The following is a 19,907-nucleotide window of genomic DNA, read 5'->3' on the forward strand; positions in this document are numbered from 1 at the left end:
GGCAGACCCAGCCCTGTCGTTGCTGTGTCCGGTGCGCACTTTACGCATCTATTTGGATAGCACGCAGAGCTTTAGGATCTCTGAGCAGATCTTTGTCTGCTTTGGTGCACAGCAGAAAGGAAGCGCTGTCTCCAAGCAGAGGATCACCCACTGGCTCATTGATGCCATAGCTATGGCATATCACGCCCAGGACATGCCGCTCCCGGTAGGGCTACGAGCCCATTCTACCAGGGGTGTAGCAGCCTACTGGTCCCTGGCCAGGGGTGCCTCTCTAACAGACATTTGCAGAGCAGCAGGCTGGGCAACACCAAACACATTTGCAAGGTTCTACAACCTCCGGGTGGAACCGGTTTTGTCCCAGGTAGTGGCACGCAATACAAGCGGATAAGCCCGGGATAGCCGGCCGGGTGTATCGCTTGCACATGGCGCCCTCCACCTCTTTTGAGCTGAAGACGTGCGCCATTAATTCCCAGTAGTGTTCACAAACTATGTTCCCTGGTTGACTTCCTCTGAGCCCTGTAGCAGTCGAATTTTCGGAGAGACTCGCTGCCGGCCCAGTACACGTGCTAACTAAGAGTCCTGTTCTGGGGTAGGTGCTCCACATGTGGCGGTTCCCTGTAAGGCAAACCCCATGCGATGTATATCTTCCGCTAATTCGTTTCCCTGTTGGCAAACCGCGTCTTCCTTGGGCAGAGCCCCTCTGCCCCAGTCTCCATATTTGTAGTAACTCCTCCCCCGTTGGGTAGGATCTACCTTGAAGACTTGTCCCCAAAGGGCCGTTCGACACTCATAACTATGTTGGGGGAGGTTACGTGTCGACCTGGTGTGCTGGCTATGAGGCACACAGCAAGTCTGCCCACCACACACCGCCAGTTCACGTAACACAGTTCAGCCAGTTGTGGCGTTTTGTATAGGGACCCCTAGTGTCACTACATCGACACAACGTCGAGTGAGTGACAGATAGGGAATGTCATGGTTACTTGTGTAACCTCCATTCCCTGATGGAGGGAACGAGACGTTGTGTCCCTCCTGCCACAACGCTGAACTACCCGCTGAAATGGCTGGACCTTGTCTCGGCTCATCAGCATAAAACCTGAATGAGTGGTTGCATACCAGCTCCTTTTATACCCGTATGTCCGGCGGAGTGGCATGCAAATACCACTCGCCAATTTTCATTGGCCTTTTATCAAAGACCAGAGGTGTCTCGGGCTCCCAAGGGTGACCCCTAGTGTCACTACATCGACACAACGTCTCGTTCCCTCCATCAGGGAACGGAGGTTAAACAAGTAACCATGACATTAAACTATAGTTACAGTAGTGAACCATAGTTAATGTTTGTAAGGTTAAACAAAACATAATTTTAATAATTTTCTGTTTAAGTTCACAAATGTAAAAGAAATAAATAAAAAAAATAATAATGACTTGAATTATGACAGAAATAATATTTTAAATTACCCATTTTATCCCAATAAAATAAAATAAATCAATTTAATAGAAGTATCGATATTGGTATCAATGATATTGGACTTGACATTATTGGTATCAGATCGAAAAGAAAATAAGTGGTATCGCCCATCCCTAATAATAACACATTTGTTTTAATAGTACAGACATCTGAAGGTAACTCTGTCACCCCCTTCAGTACTGAAGCTGCCACAGAAACACAAGAACCAACGTTGTGACTTGTGCTTGTGATGCAGTCAGTTATAGTAAATGGTATCTATTTCAGATAAACAAAATGATCTGTGGTTGGTCACATTTCATATTGTTTAGATGGACTTCTTCTTGTCTAAGTGGCCAGTTCTTAGCTAAAATAAGCTGTAATCTGGACCAGACCGTATGCTGTTAATCAGAGGTCTGGCTACGTGAGACAAGCCAACAAGTGGCTAATAAACTTAGTGCGGCACTGCATACACAGGATATATAAACAGAACAGTGTCAAATACTTAATAAAATGTCATATTACTACAAAAGGCTGTCTCTCCCTCTCTTGTATGTGTAATCAAAACACAGAATAATTATGAGGTTGTCTTTTTATTGTTCAGAAAAAGGCAAAAAAGGAAGCAGTAAAAAGCCTTGAAGCACAGAACAGGAGCTGAGTCACACTTCTGTACACAAGCGCATCAGAGCCCAGAAGGGGAAAAAATTAGCAGCTAATAAACTAAATAATGAAATGTCAGCTGTCACCAGTGTTTTGCACTGGTAAAGGCTATGATTGACTATGACATAGTGCACATCGACTACACTGAGTTGCTATTTGTCACAGCATTTGGAACTAATGCAAATGCGCTATCAGGATAGTTCTTTGTACTGACTATGCAATTACATTGTTTACCCTAAATTACAAGTCTGTCAGTCAATTTAAAGTTGTAGAATGTACACAAACAAGATATATGGGAATAAAAGTTTCACTTTGGGTTAAATGAACAGCTGGATATATAGCTACAATAATGATATTCAACTGACCAACAAGCCCGGGCTTGATGCTCCCATGAAATGCCTCACACAACAAATTCATGTGCTTTTTAGTAATCATTCGGTTTTCATAAACAGTGTGCCTGGGTACCATGTTCCTGAGTGGTTATATAGAACATGCCTTTGTTGTCATAATTGATTAAATGGTCTACAGGACCAGCCATTGATCAAACTAATGTAGACATCAGTTCCATGCATGTCTTATTTGATCTTTTTAAGCTGTACTCTGCCATTGCTTACTTCCATTTTCAGCAAACTGAATAAACGGGCAGCTGCAACATTGCAAGGTTATTCTTAGAAAGGCCTAGTGATGCATTCAGGAGCGGCTGGTGTTAGGTTGCCCTCTAAAATCATTATTATGGAAACAAAGAATATCATTATGTTATCATAGAGCAACAATAGCTAGCTGGATGTGTTTTCAACATAGCCATCACTATCACAAGAGTGTTATTGATGCCTTATATCTGTTCCGGTCAAAACTGGTTAATTTTGTTTTTATTCTGAAAAATGTGTTCACACAGGGCATCTGAACACACAATTTTTTTTTGTGGATAATTTTCATAAAATGTTATTGGTTTTATTTCACTTTGTTACACCTGTGGTGTTCCTGGCCTAAAGTGACCGGCCATTGGAAATGAATAGATAAGACTATAAAATACAGAAATATTAAGTGTTCAGGAGCATCCCAATCCTTTAGATGAGCACATATGTTGATGTGTTTGCACACACAAAGTCCTCGGACATGCGTGCACACACACACACACACACACACACACACACACACACACACACACACACACACACTAACAACGTGTGTTGAGCACCCTTTTGTGCATTATCCTTCCATGTACACTCTTTGAGGAATATTTTAAGATCTGCTTATCATATTATGTTGTGTTTGGGCTTGTTTGAATCAGGATAATCTGCTGGAAGTAATAAGGAAAAGTGTGACAAAAAGATAAAATTTATGTGTGTCAGTGGGAATTTCATACACTAATACTCACTGCAGTTTGGCCTCTGAGTGAAACAAATTTGCTCATTGCATTTTACTAACTGAGACCTTTACAATGATATATAACACATGGATCTCATCTTTTTTATGTTTTTTCCCCCAACTCTGAATATTATTGTGATAACAAAATTGCAAATTATGTTCTAATTTGTCAGCAAATTAAAAAAACATTATTTAAAGGTGCAATATGTAACACTTTTCATGTAATATTCACCTCTTTTTGCCAATGTGTGAACAGCTTGTAACACAACTTAAAAGGAGCCCTTCCCAGATTTCCTAGGTTGCCTATTAAAGCCTGTAGACTGATTTTCATGCGAAGGGAGTGGGTTGGTTTTGCCGGGAAAATTCAAAGGATGTGAAGTTTATGTGCACTCCCGAGAGCCTTGCCTCAGTAATAGCTTCTCTTCCGCTATTCAACAGCGACAACAAACTGGGTAACGTTATCTTAGAGATGGAATCCAGCAAACGTCCGGCTCCCAGCACAACACCGACTCCTACACAAACTCTGAGTAAGCCAAAAAAAAAACAAAAAAAAAAAAAAGATTTACCTACTGAATCCCATCTGGCCATGAGGGAACGTGATCGTGGTAGAGCGAAAACTAGAGTGAACATCGGAAGGGCATTTGATTCCTGGAGAGACCTTCGTTCGGTTTTGGGGATCAAAACCGATCCTGAATTGGCATTCTTCTTATTGGACAGGTAAGCTTACAAAACTGCAAAGCATGTGAAATATAGTGCCATAAGGATTGATCTGTGTAGTTTTAGCTAACTTGACCTTGCCTGCTAACGCTGACGAATTGCAAGCTACCTTGCTTCGTAACTTTCAAATAATTTCAACGATCTTCTCTTTATACTAAAAGTCATGCTATGTTAGCTGATAAGTAGTTTTAGTTTAGTCTCAACGTTTGTAGTAAAAAAAAAAATCAAAACTGTGTAATTTTAATTATGCTACATCATCTGTCAGCATGATGCCAGTGAATCACGTTCAGTCTCTTTGTACGTTACATCATTGTTTTGGATGCTTGCTCGTACACGTCCCTATGGAGTGTGCGCACGAGCGTGAGCACGAGCAACAGGTAGCTGGCTGCAGTTCACTTAACGGCCACAGGTGTTGTTAATAAAAAGGGTTTCTGAATCTTACATACTGCACCTTTAAAAATTGGTAGGATCAGCTATATGCATTGTAAAGTCCAGATTCTAAGCTTTAAAATGACACCTATTTTGTTTAGATCAAGCAAGTGGTTATTAATTTATTACATAATAATAATATTTATATTTGGGGGAGTTCCCACAACTACCCCCATAAGCTTAGTTCAATGAATCCTTCTATCAATAAAAAATATATATTTTTATAATGTGATTAAAAAAAAGGAAGTACAAAACCTGTCATAATTACTAAAAAAAGATCTAATGCAATATTTTTGGGATAATATATGCAAAATGAGAGATTAATAAACAATCTTAGTGTGTCGGACATTTTTGACCAGGAACACAAAAGGTGTTAGTACAAATGAACACAACACAGTCAAATAACTTCAAAAGTTATTAAATAATTGTTTCTCAGCTGGTGGGTTGCGACCCATTGATTGGGTCAGACAGAAGGGTTAAAAACAATGCTAAATGCAAATAATAATTTTGAAAAAACCCTATAAAATTGGTCATAGGATAGCAAAAGGAAGGAGAAAACATATTAGCGTCCAATCTACAGTGTTTTAACACAAATTCACCATCACTTAATTGGTAATATGGCTAATAGTAAAACAATACTTAGCCAATACAAGCAAATAACACAAACTCTGTGTTAGGCTAGATAATCACACTTCTCGTGTAAATTGTTTAATACATTTACAAAATTGTCAATTTTTCAGTTCAGCTTAGATCATGTTAATAATGTTGTACATGGTTGGGCCTGTACAGCTTAAAGTAATGATATTTAAGGACATGTTTGTTTACTTTGTACGAAAAAAAACTAAACAAAAAAACAACTGAAGACCATCTAAATTATCTTAACGATCTCACTTCTCCTTGAGTTGAACAACTGCTTTAAGATGGTTACAAAAGACCTGAAAGCCGCATGGGAGCCTGTCAGCATGATATAACACTTTCTTAATTAAAATCACATGCGTCCAGAGTGAGATCCGTGCACTCACATCACAGACAATCGGGCGCGTACGCTAGGTTCAAGCGCGCGCACATACAGGGAACGTCGCACGCATGCGCAGTCATTCCGCTTCTCACCCAAGAAAGGCAACGCAAGAGGGATGCGGTCACACCCCCTCGCCTTATCTTAGTACGCCCCCGAGACCCGTGGGCGAACAACAATATTTAAGGAGTTTGATGCCGCCCCGCCACACCAGCTAATAAGATATGGAGACTACACGATCACTGAAATGAACAGTCACTGTTTAAAGAGTTAAGAATCCCGAGATTACCAGCAGGATCTGGATCTGATCTGAACTATGGATGAAGACGGTAAGATAAATGCGCACACTCCTTAAGGTTTATACACAGGTTAAACAAAACTTATGATTCTGTCACTTCTATATGAACCAGTTTAAAGACTGATACGGTTGCAGTATCTTTGTGTCTTGATGTCATTTTCGCCGAAAGACGTTTGGTAATATTTACTAGAGATGCTCGAAAGTGCGCGGGTCCTGCTGCAGCAGCAATACATGAGAACAAAGTGTGCTATCTGTGATATTTTGGTGCGATGTGCAGAAGGTTTCGTAGGTTTTGCAGGACTTCGCCAGATAAATTAACGATATCATCATCATCATCTAAGATCGACGAAGATTGTAGTGTGTATTAAATACACACACTACGCTGTATGGCGACCTTGCAAATACTGTATGTAGGTTGCTTTTTTGACTCCCAGTATGTTGTGCAGAGTGGACTCAGTGGTTTTAACAGGCATCCAGGCGACAGAGCATGTGGCATGTTGTTTTCCGGAGAGGGCTTACTGAGGAGTGAGTTTAGTTAACATATAAATGTTTACATTTAGCAGTAGTAAAGATGTTTCTTAGGATGACCAACAACACAGGACCTTACAGACAATATTGTACAAATAAATCAAGAGAATGAGAGAGAAACCAACATAAGGGATGTCTTGGTCATTTATATTTGATTTAAACAGACCACCATTGTAGAAACCCATTGAAGACAGTATATTCACTGCAGTAACACTTTCAATAGGAGTATGAGCATGCTGCACCTGTTGTCAGTTCCATATAAATGCAATTACTGGGGAGAAAGATGGAAACAATCTTGATGTATTCGCAAATGTTTTATTATATAGATTTTAACAGTCTTGTTGTGTGGATGTTAATCTTTAACAAGATTTTCAAAAGAAAATAGTAAGAAAAAAAATGCTTGTACAATATAACTATACCACTGGTGTCACTTTTCTGAATACTGCAAGCATCCAAATTATCCTCTTGATGTGGGCTGTAGAGTTAAAAATATCTTGTTTCATTTTGTTTTAAACACTAGCTGCTGACAATAGATGCATGGGTGCCTTAAAATGTAAACGTTAAATGAATATTCTGGGTTCAGTACAAGTTAAGCTCAATCCACAGCATTTGTGGCATATTGTACAAATAATTTCAGCTCGTCCCTCCTTTTCATGAAAAAAAAAAAAAAAAGCAAAAATCGAGGTTACAGTGAGGCACTTACAATGGAAGTGAATGGGGCCAATTTTTGGAGGGTTTCAAGGCAGAAATGTGACGTTTATAATTTCATAAAATATTTAATTAATTCTTCTGTTAAAACGCATGTATTATTTGAGATGTAAAGTTTTTTAAATTGTCGTTTTTGCAGTAATTTAGAGTTTTAGGGTTTGTTGAAATTACATTGTCTTGGCAACAACGTTGTAAAATTGGATATAACTTTACACAGAAAAGGATAGTTAGTGATTTTATCAAACTAAAATCATGCACGCATATTGTTTATGTCTTGTGGCTATTATTTCGAAACTGAGTATTTTAACGTTTACGGATTGGCCACAATCACTTCCATTGTAAGTGCCTCACTGTAACCCAGATTTGTGCTTTTTTTTTTAAAGAAAAGCAGCGATGTCAAAATTCATTTCTGTGGTAATCAATATTATCCCATAAATGCTGTCGATTGAGTTTAACTTGTATTGAACCTGAAATATTTCTTTAAGTGACAGTGACCTCTGAAGGGCTCAGTGGATAGTGCTGCTGTTCTTATTGATTTAGCTTAATAAGAAGCATAATTTTTAGAAATGTGCTGCCACAGTGTTATTGTCTAAATCCATTATCTTTGGTACATGAACAAAGTAAATTAATGGGTCCTCCAATAACCTAGAAAATCCATAGGATCAAGTATAGGAGCAGAGAATGCTGGGAAAACAGAGTTTGGGAAAACTCACTTTGGCATGAGGAGCACTTAGTTCCATTCATGGCCTTATAAACTAGATCCTCTATGACAGTTATGATTTATAGGTACTTACACAGTTGCTCACAGTTCCACCAAAATCCTCTGAGCCTTCCTGTTGGAAAAGGAAGAAACATCACCCCCCAAATCTGTTATACAAAATCATCCAGCTGGGCTGCTTTCCACTGAGATACCCAATATCCATTGCTTCCAAATATAGCCTTTTTACCTCATATGCAGCCAAAAAACTTGCTAGCTCATTTGAGCAATGGATTTTTTATTTAAGGAAATAAACATCAAGCTATTAACTAAACTATTAACACTTTGTTCTGCTGTCATGGTTTCTAGGAGTCAGACTGTAGCTGTGAGAAATTTCTGTCTTTGTATGACACAATGTCTGTAACTGACATTAAATGGGCCTATACACACACACACACACACACACACACACACACACACACACACACCAAATGATTCAAGGATAAATTCACTGCAGATCTGATTCTGCAATATTGTGTGTGCATACGTGTCAATTTGTACTTCCTGAGTTGTTTCCCAGATTGAATGATGGGGAACAAGTGTGAGGAGGCTAGTCTTGCCAGACTGTGATGGAAGTGTGTGAGACAGGTGGCGATTGACTGTTTAAGAGCAGTCAGGTCTCAGTCACAGGTACAGGCTCTGCTGCTAGCCATGAAAACACACACTGATCAGCCACCTTGCATAATGAAATTTTTTTTAATATCCTCCTTCCCTAAAATGGACATGTTTTTTCTTTGCAATATTTTGTAATCTCAAAGAAATATGAGAATCCCCTCAAAACTTTCCCTCACACTGTCAGATGTATGCTCTATTTTTTGTCCTCTTTACATTTCTATTCATGAAACTTTCCTATTAAATAATTGCATCCTCCTAAATTATTGCTTAATGGTGGCTAGATGGGCATAAAATAGCATTTGCTGACCAAAGTAAAGTATATTTCTATTCTCAGTGTTTCAATGCAATCTAATACTGAGCACAGAAATTTAAAGTCAAACGGGTGATATAGTAATGTTTTAAGCCAATATATGTGTAATAAGACCAAGCCTATCAATAACAACTTTCACTCTTTTATATCTAATACTGTAGTGTTGCAGAGAAAGAGAGATGGTAGTTAGATATTACCTCACCAAGAGGACATCTAAATCCTTAGTCAGCTAGAAACAGAACCTGTGAAAGTGGCAGCCCAAAGGAACCTGATTCGTAAGCATCTGCCGTGAGCGACAGTGTTTTACAAATAGCTTTTAAAATGTGCAGTTCAGCTCGCTTAAACAGTTGGTAAATGAGGTTTAATCGACACTCAAGACTTGAAAAGAACAAAGTAGTTATGAGGTTGTTCAACTCTGCACAGTCACTCCTGGCTCCAGAGACACTGGAGCAAATGCCACTAAAAGAGGATAAAGTGCTCAGTGCTTGTGCCCGAAAATTGTTCCCAGTAGACATGTAACACAATAAAGTCATGGAAGTCATCCAGTCCCACTTCAGTAGCATCAATCACAGAGCTGCACCAGATCTGATCTGAGCTCCAATGGAGTTTTATTACCCTTTATTTACAAGTTGTAATGTATACGAGACCTTTCTTATGAGGAGTTGCCACTGTCTACAGATATTGTTAGTCAATCCATCCCTTCCCTTAGTCTTATCATAATACTGTGTCCTAACCAGACAACGAACACGAAACTGCTGTGCAATGTGGCACAATCACAGCCAATCAGAAGATATTTGATGCACTGGTATGAGGAGTGGGATTTTCACAATAGGCAGGGCTAGGGATGCTACGTTGTGAGTTTTTAACGGTTAGATTACTGTTTACTGGTTTTACGATTATTTGCAAATGTTCTTATTATGCAACAGCACTGAGGCAAAAAAGTAATATCATATCACAACTGAATGTGTTAGTGGACTCGTTTCTTAGGGATATATGGATGCTAAACACAGCCCTACAATAGGAAAACTGATTATTATGTTATACAACATATAAATGGCTCCAACATAGGGCACAACACCACTTTCACGAAATCCGGGAGCAGAATGGTGCGCTTCAATTTAACCAGAAGTGCATAACTTCAGAAGTGCATAACTGTAACATTATCTTGGTGTGTAACATGAAGTTCACAGCATCCAACAGTTTTTTCTTCTTCAACAGTTTATTAAAGTAATCCGTTGTCTGTCAGATACCCCACCATAAAAAAAAAAAAAATGGCAACAGACTCATAAAAATAATGTCCTTTAATCTGTTCACAATACCTCACAAATAAACCAGGCTGTGAACTATGCATATGAATGGGAACCTTGCTTACGCCAGGTGATTTAAAGTCTAATAATGACTAAAATTTTAATTTATTGTTGAATGTGGTAAATTTGTACACAAGCAATGCTTTAACCCTATAACACCGCCTGTATAAAATTTGAAATGCTATTTTCTAATGATGACTGTGCATCATTGACATAATCAAATTTTTTTGGCGGAAATTCTGTTGTTTGCAACGTGTTAGATGTCTGCTGCCACCTGGTGGACGTTTCTGGGCATTTCTTGATGGTGAAATATTTTCAAAAAATTTCCAAATATGTCTGCTTTTCTTTTGCATGCACTAGTTTAAAAAAAAAAATTGAAATCTATGCTGATTTTAATAATGAAAAGTGACAGTTATGATTAAATTATTACTGATATTTTAAAAATGAATTTTAAAACATTTAAAATAAAATGTATTTGCTGAATATAAGCAACTTGTGCTTGGTTAAAATTTTGTATATTATTTGATTTAAAAGCCCTTTGAAATCCATGCATCATAAATGATACAACAGGCTTTTGAGGTATATCTCTCAATCACCATTACATTCCATTCATGCCCACCACAAAAAAAAAAAAAAAAAAAAAAATCACAGAGCTTTGAAAATTCTGACATATTCTTTTTATAAGATATATTTAGTGTGAACTTACTGTATATTTCTCTGTATTTACATATATGCAGCCTGCTCTGTCATTATAAAGATCTCATTATTTTACATGAGCTATTATGATGTCATCTTACCATAAGTTCCTGATACCCAGTGAAAAAAGTTTTACAATTTCCCTTTTTTAAATATCAATACATATGATTAAAATTGTTTATTGATGTGCTGAATTGAACTGTGATACATTTCAATCCATATTTATAGACCAAGGAGGGGAAGTTGTCATGGCCAAACTCCTAAATATTTGGTATCTCTGAAAAGCCCAGGGAGTCCTCTGATGATACCCCAAGATTTACCACTGTAGCATTTATGGGCTAAGAAAACCTACAAATATCCTGCACAAAAATGAATTGCTGGGCCTCAGGAGGATAATGACCTTTAAAGCCTAATGTATCAAATATGATACTTAAAAATAAAAGACATATGCAAAATCTTTTTTTTGTTTTTACGATTTATTTTTATAGTTTGTCCAATGGTACTACAAACAGTCTGATGTCAAAAAATTAGAATTTTCTGACAATTCTTTTATATGTGAGGATTTACAGGGTTAAATAATGAGGATGAATTAAGACCCAACTTATCAAAGTTTACCACGCTGATAGTATGTCAGCATGCTTAAAATTTCTAAAGTTGCATCTCTCCATTCATCCCTTTAAAAGCACCACAGCTAAAAATATAAACCTAATAATTTATGTGATGACTAGTGGAACATTCTGTCCCATTTGTAGGATGTATACCTTTATATGACTTCTGTTTGCATGTTTTTCGTCATCTTCAGTAACCCTCAGTCATTCAAATGCTACAAATATGAAATTAAACAATTTTCAGAAAGAAGATTGAATTCATCTCTTTTGCATCTGTTGATATCAGTTAACTGTTTCAACAATTAACTTGGCTGAAGAGACTCCACGGCTCCTACTGTCATTAAAAAAAAAATAAAAATAAAATAAAAAATACCTGAAAAGCCAAATATCATACATTTCCTCAAAATAATATGTCAAAAATATGTCAAGAGGACAAGGTATTGAGAAACAGTGCATAATCAGGGCAAGCATAAATATAGTCCATTTGCAGAGATGCGCGAATCACTTGCATAGCTCTGGTGTGCTTCTTTGGACCAATAGGCACAGCTGAAATGAATTCAGAGTACAGAACTGATCTTCAGCATTTTAAATGAGTAATGTACAGCATGACTTCCATGCATGGAAAAACTACCATCTGGCATTTACTAGATTATATGCTCCCCTTTTTTAACCTGATTTCCACTCTATTAATTTATTTCCCCATAGAACAGAGTGGCAGTATTATTAATGGGCAAGGCTGTTGCAGTACGATGCAGTAAAACTATTTTTTTTATTTTTTTTTGACAAAAAATGCAAAGCTTTAGCATATCCTTATTTAAATAATTTTTAATCCAACTTTATTTTTAAAATTCCTTATTTATGCTATACTACAATAAAAATGTATATTATATATATGTTATTTGCAAAGTAAAGGGACACCAAATATAACTTTTAAACCTACAAGTTATCATTACATCCTGTTCATGTTTCAGAACTTCAGTAACTATTAATAAGAATCAAATTAGTAAGTGAATTTGAAATCTTTTCGTTTTTACATAGCTCAATCAGGGGAAAAGGAAAAATGTAAAGGTACTGATTCTTAAGGGGGGTGTTCTGCCCTCCATTTCAATGAGAAACAAGCTCTCTTATGCACTAATTTATTCTTCTGATATGCTGTAAGACCTCCATATATTTTTAATTAATTCATATTTTTCCATTTAGTGTTGATTTATTTGTTTAGGATTCAGTGATTTTTTTTCTGCACAGGCTGATGTTTATGCATGACATGGCATTTAACAGAGGGATAACATTGAATCTGATAGCAATCTGGAAGAATTGGGGGAATCGGGAAGTAACCTGAGCCAGAATCAAATTTGGTTCGCCCCCAGGCCATGTCTCTGATTAAGCACAGACTGACTTTTAAAGTCATTGCTATCCCATGCCTCTCTCTGTTTAGAAATACACTTATATATGTAAGTTTATGCTGTACTAAATATGCAGATAGAACAAGATGAAGTGGTAGAATACTTGGGTTATATAAAAAAGATATCCTTTAAACATTAACTTGTAAATAAAAATCTAGCTTCTCAAGCATCTCTTATTGAATTGACATTTTTATTTTCCCCTTTAGATTGGCAGATAAGTACATGAATGATGCCTATAATTTACTGTGTGCACATTTGTACATAATAGTGGTCTTCAAGGCCATTTGTACATAAATGGATACCTGTGAATCATCTTGTAAATCCAAGTTCCATCTCCTTTTTAAATTATTATATAATTTTCTGGGGATTTGTGGGTTGTTTTCAAACAAGGCCCAAATGGGCAATTGACTTTAAATGACTTTACTATATAGATATTTAAATGTATAGATTGGAGGAAATATATGACTAATAAGACTGTTTTTAATTCTCTAGGAGACACCAACTGAGGGGAAAAATAACGGGGTCCCTTTAAGATGACACGTACAGACCCCCCTGATATATTAACATCAACTTTGTATCAAGACATAAAAATTAGCCCTAACTCTGGGTTCTCACAGTATTCTGTATCTTCTAAACAATGTGATTCCCAAATGGTTGGCCCACTGGATCAAAACTTTGAAACCATTAACAAAAGACATTGCCGTAGCTTTGACTTCATTGAGTCTCTGGATGATCCAAAGACCTTTAACTCATCCATGGAGTATCCTTACCGGTCTGATCAACATACAGTAAATAAGGATGCTGTTTGGAATGGCATTGGACAGCAGGGACACTTACGTTTTTCCTCTCCGGATCTGTTCAACTCAAGACTCTCCCAACAACAAATTAGCACAGACAAAGGCAATGACACAGCAAGGACTAGTGCTCATGGCAAGCCTCACTCAAAAAGTGCTCCAAGGGTTCGAGCCACCTTGACCCCTATACCCATCACAGTCTCCCCACCTGCAACCATGAGGCGTCGATCTCCAGTGGATCCCCAGAGGAGACCTGAAGGTTTACCAAATCGAGAAAACTCCCATTCAACAAACAGGGCTTTAGTTAACGAGGTTCATCCTATCAAGCTACAACCTCAAACGCCCCTGTATGTTTCTGATTGTTTTGAGGAGAACAAACAGGAGACGCTAACACAAGCTAACACTCCCCATGTCAGATGCCGTGTTGATATTAAGCCAGATGCCTCAGTTCTCCAGCACACTGCAAGAAAGGTGTCTACTCACAGAAGTAATGTTCCCTGGCAGCTCTCTTCTGCATCAGGGATCAGGAACCTTTCTTTTCCAAGTCAGATATCCACCTGTAGAACACCTACTCCTAGTGAGTGTTACAGCATGGACTACAGGCCAGCATATCAGTATCCAAACAGCATGTCCAGTAGTTACATTCAGCCTGGAGAGATCTCTTTTGGAAGGGCTTCTCCTAGAGACTCAAGGGAATACAGAACACTGTCTAACCCAAACATTCCAACCAAGTTCTTCTACACAGACAATCCTTGCAGGTATCCAGCTCAGCCACCCAGTAGAACATATTATCAGGATGACCAATACAGTATTAACAGCAGTACCAGCCAAAATCCCTCCCTCAGTAATCAGTATGCACTTGACCCAAGGACTCGCTGGGTTCATACATTGCCAATGCGTTCATACTATGGTGATTCTCATCATGAACCCATGAATGGATTCTACAATAGACAATGTTCAGTGAGTGAGCCAGGGCCATACTTCCTATCTACCCCTCAGACTGAAACATACTTTCAGGAGGATCCAAGAGCATTTGCCTTTCCCTCTGACCCTTCAAAGATGTTATATACACGGCCTTGCCATTACCCAGCAGAATTAAACATTCCTATGGGAGGATACCATACAGAGGGACGCCACCGCCCACGTACATCCCAGGTCTTTTCAGACGACTGGCACCGGTCAAGCATTGCTACATATTCCAGTCAGTATGCATCCTCACAGGCAACCCCTCAGCGGGTCCCATCGTTAAGACCATGGTATCCCAATGACTTTACTGAGCCAAGCCGTTTAGGCGCAGATGTCAGGAATTACTCAAAATCTTGGGACAACATTCTCATTCCTCACATGGACAGAGAACATGGTATTTCACGAGGCAGGAGCTATGAGAACCTTCTCCATCACGGGAGGCCAGGAGTTCCTTCTAATAATAGTCAACAACCAGTTATTGTGAACCTTTCTAGTTCGCCCAGACGTTATGCTGCATTGTCCCTCTCAGAAAACTGTCTGGAGAAATGTGCTGGTGACAGGCAAAACAGTGCAGGGCGGCACTGGTTTGTAACCCCAGAGATTACAATCACTGATAATGACATCCGTGCAGCAAACAGCCTCAAGAGAAATGGGGGATCTAGTGGATCTCAAACTGCAAACACACATAACATACAGAGACCTGCAAACCCACCTGAACCCACAGAGAGGAAAAGTAATAATTATTCCCTACAGCAAAGTCTTGAACAGCTTGACGAGCTGCTCGCTGACTTAGTCATTGATTACAAACCTCAAAATAGCAGGCGACCAAGCAAGGATTTGATAGACCAACTCAAACAATTGATTAAAGATGACACAAAAGAAGGGAAGAGAGAAACAGATCAAGAGGATTCAGGACTTTTGAATACAGACTCTTCAAAGACCAGCCCAGATACACTTAAAGATCCAGATAGTGGTTGTGAGGGGTTTCAGAGGAGCGTTGAGGACATCTCTTTGAACCATATGACAGATGAGGATGACACTATGGTGTGCTCCAACAGGAAATGCTTACATAAAGACACTACTTTCAATGCTTTCTTGTACTTCAAGTCCTGCCACAGCTGTTATACCCACTACTGTTCCAGAAACTGTAGGCGAGAAGACTGGGACACACATAAAGAAAGCTGTCTTTATGGCCACATCAGTAGCATTTGCAGACATATACTAAAACACTGTCGAGAGAACTCTGAGGTTCATAAAGCCTTTTCACGCATTGCTCGGGTGGGGTATCTGTCGCGTGGGAGGGGAGTTATGTTTCTGGGTTTTCAAAACCCAGCGTCTGCAGATAACTTTCTCCAGGTTGGTCTTAAGAGCCTTATGATTTCTCCGACATATCTGTCAGTTAGAGAGCTAGACAGTTTCAAAGACAACCTTGGGGAATACTGCAAAGAGTTGCAGCATGCAGGCAAGGAGTATGACCCCACTGAATGTTTCCTCTTGAATGTATCCATAGCTGTTGGAGACTTAGTGCCTAAACTTCCTTCACCTAAATTGCAAACACCAACAGTTCGCAAGTATGCCAAGGTCTCATTAGCCTCCTCAAGCCCAGATAAGAAAATCTTTAAGAAAGAATGTGAAATGGAAACACTAATTCTCACTCCGCCTCCTGGGACATCAGACATCGACAAGGAGGGCCAAGAGGGCAGGAAAGCAAGAGAGATATGTTTCATTAACATCCAAAGGGAACTTCGTACCCGAGGGGTCTTCCTTCGCCACGAGTTCCCACAAATATACAACCAGCTTTGCGAGTTTGTTGAGAGCAACAAAAGATTCACTCCTACCACCATCTATCCCATAGACAAGAGAACAGGAAAACAGTTCATGTGTATGATCATGGCAGCATCTGAACCAAGAATGCTGGATTGGGTTGGTGCACCACACCTTTTAGATGACATTATATAAGCCTATGCATCCAGTGTAATCGAGCATTTGACTAATGAATTTAGATATGTATTTTAATAGTGATATAAATATATGACTATTTATTGTTTTCTTTTTTTTTTTTTCCTGTCTGCCACCAAATACTAAAATAAGATTTGCTTGTGGGATAAAATGCTATGTATAGTACTGAATAGGAGATATGAGTACTTATGCTTTGTCTTAAAATCTGCCCCTGTTAAAATCTGTTAGAAATTACTATTTTTTTTATGATGATGTTTCTTGAGCTAGTGTGTTGCATTGAGGATATAACATATAAGAAACCTTTGGAAACCCTCAGGAGAGAGTCAGCTTTTCTCTTACAATACAGTAGTATTGTAAAAATTCCAGGGTCTTTAGGCCCTTGTGAGAATGAAAATGCACTTGCATGAAGAATGCATGCTGGCAAGGAAAATGCAAATTCACTTTAAATTTTGAGATGGTTGGCCATTTCTTTAAAACAAATTATACTTGTAGATCAGTATTGCAGATAACAGCATAATATCAGGTACCTTCTTTTTATGGATAAAGTTAAATAAACTGCTTAACTGAAGATTCACTGTATTGTACATGGCAACTGCTTTCTGTATTGTGTTTATGGAGTATTATATCTATTTACATGGTTAAATCAGCTGAAAAGCAACTTTTAACACTTCATAACAGGAAAACCTGCACATTCGAATGAAATAAAAAAAGATTACTTACTAATCTTTTCATCTGAAATGGAGTGGTCCACCGATATATCGCAGAGGCCGATAAATCGGCCTATATTCTGACTTTTTTAATTATTGGCATGGGTTGATACATTATCCTGTTTGGCCGATTTGTTTCTTAAGGGCGCCGAGAATCGCCTGCTTGCATGTGAAGTGACTGAGACATGTAAACGACCAGTCACGGTTTGTTTTGTTACATGCCATCGTGTTACTACAATAATAGACCTGTGTACAACACAGTGTCATTTAAACGGCCCGCATATCAGAGCTGCGGCAGATGCGTTTGAGCTCATAATGTTAAAGTGCTCTCCTGTTTCATTCTCCCTCTCTCTCCTCAACAGTTCCCAGTAACTTTTAACTGTCTTGTCTAATGATAAAAAGGCAAATATAAATAAAAGAAATATCATATATCGTCTGTAAATATGCGCATATCTCGTTTAAACAGATGGGCAATATCAGTGTTATGGATGTGACATTTACAGTGAAAATGTGAAATTTAACTTCATATAAAGTACTCAATACCAGTATATCAAACAATTTATATGTATAATCATAGACCCCTGCAGACAGAGTACAGACATCAGAAAAATTTCAGTCTAGACAAGTTTTTTTCCAGTTTAGATAGGAAAATGAGCTTGCGTTACGGATGTGACAAAAATGGACACAAGTTTTTGGGAGACCACACACTTTGTAAAAACTCTGTGAGTTGAAATGCACAATCCAGAAATAATAATATCCACCGAATGTTGAAGGGTTGGCACTCCTAAGAAAATATATATATACATTTAATTAATTTTCATTTTCACATAAATGGGGAAAAAACAGCATTACGGACGTGACAGTAGTGAAAGCAGCAATTACATCATGAGGGGAAACCATCCAAAACACTTTAAAATCTGCATACTTCAACCTTAAACTTCAACTAAAGGGTCAGGATCAAAAGTTCCTCTGATTCACAAATCATGACCGTCACTCTGTGTCAATCCAAGCAGGCGATCCAGGCCGTTTAAATTGTCAGGAGATTGCTGCTGCTCGCACTGGATCCGCATGAGTGCAACTTCAAGGAGCCCATTAAAATGCTGCCACTAGAGGCTATATACATAGGTATGATGAAAATAAGGTGCTTTTCAAACTGTTCGGAGACCAGATTCATTAAACAGCTGTTAGTTAAGCCATTAACTGATTAGGCAGCAAGGTAGCAAGTCAGCTGCCTACTTTTTTGGATGCAGCCCAAGGTAAAAGCGCTTCACGTGTTAAAGTAAATGTCTTATCCAATATGCACTGTATGTACAGTTGGTTTGATTCGGCATTTCTTGAGTAAATGCGATTGTTAATGCACACATGCCATCCATGGTTGCTGGACTACTGTGTGTACTGTTATTTCCTTCTTCCTAATATATTAACAATTTCTTCATGTGCAAACTAAACAGAAATCTGAAGAAACTGCTATCTTCCATTTAAAATACAATATTATTTTTGAGTTTTGTGTGAAATTGAGTAAATATAATGCTAAATAAGAGTTTATACAATTTTATGTTTGTTATTTACTATATTCAATTGTGTGATATATCGGCATTGTATCGGCCTAGCGGCCACCCTGCTCTCTGGATATCGGCATCAGCCATTAAAAAAAACATATCGGTCGACCACTACTGAAATTAATGGTTATCATATACTTTTGAGTGTTCATATTCTCTTCACAGTATTCTAAAGTTCTGGTTTCACGATGACCTGCTACTGAAACACTCATCAATTGAAAGATGACTGTTGAGATATATAAAAATGTATATAAAATATGCTATTCATATTTTAATCATTTATAATGACTGATTCAACTTGTATGCCTATATTTGAAATGTAATATTTCATGATTCAAGCAATGGTGGAAAACACCATTGTATGCAAGAATGTGTTAGATAGCACTTTAATAAGCCTGTGAGGGAAAACATTTATTTAGACAGCCTAGTTAGATAATGTAATTAACAGCATGCACACAACACACCTTACAGTGATTAAAAGATTTCTGCTGCCATTTTCAAATGCCATTATTTATTTATTTACTTAATTATTTACACTGCTTATTACAGTTGTGTTTTGTTGACAAATGTTGCTTTATTTCTGTACTATGGTCAATAAATGAAACACCCAAGGGTCCTTTTTGGCTCATGCATTTGACTTTAAAATTAATAGTCAGTAATACAAATAAATAATTCTGCTTTGGTGATTCACACCAACACATTTAAGAGCACGCTTGTAAGAAAATAACACATGCAAAAAGTATTTTTACATCTTTTCTACAAAAATATTTGTAAATGGAGACATTCTGCACATATGAGCACTGTTCATTTTCATTGATGGACTTGTATTTTGATTTCCATAGCAAAGAAAGGAAGCATATATGAAGGTAGGTAAAGTAAAGTTGAACTGAAGTTTTCTCCTTTCTCCTGAATAATGTTCTCCCTCATAAGTGTTATTGCTAGAAGCAGTTAAGGATTTAAACACTGCTACATTTGGTAAACGAAGTGTCAGTAATGTATGTATGTTAAAGACGTTTAAAAGTGGCACAGGAGTGTCTTGTTTGTTTTACAGCGTAACACCAA

At 38.0% G+C, this 19,907-nt stretch overlaps 1 protein-coding gene across 1 annotated transcript; it reads left to right on the top strand.

Annotated features, from left to right (window-relative positions):
• Window positions 1-5,753: 5,753 nt before the first annotated feature.
• LOC127415344 (apical junction component 1 homolog) lies at window positions 5,754-19,461 on the top strand. Its single transcript, XM_051654082.1, has 2 exons — window positions 5,754-5,959; window positions 13,353-19,461. Exon 2 carries the CDS (start codon window positions 13,394-13,396, stop codon window positions 16,577-16,579), a length of 3,186 nt encoding a protein of 1,061 aa, XP_051510042.1. The 5' UTR covers window positions 5,754-5,959; window positions 13,353-13,393; the 3' UTR covers window positions 16,580-19,461.
• The last annotated feature ends 446 nt before the right edge of the window (window positions 19,462-19,907 follow it).

The sequence above is a fragment of the Myxocyprinus asiaticus genome, chromosome 24 (assembly GCF_019703515.2).
Source record: "Myxocyprinus asiaticus isolate MX2 ecotype Aquarium Trade chromosome 24, UBuf_Myxa_2, whole genome shotgun sequence".
Lineage (NCBI taxonomy): Eukaryota > Metazoa > Chordata > Actinopteri > Cypriniformes > Catostomidae > Myxocyprinus > Myxocyprinus asiaticus.

What these genes read in the sequence shown, in the direction of transcription:
- LOC127415344 (XM_051654082.1), top strand. Translation starts at nt 13,394, where the DNA reads ATGACACGTACAGACCCCCCTGATATATTAACATCAACTTTGTATCAA.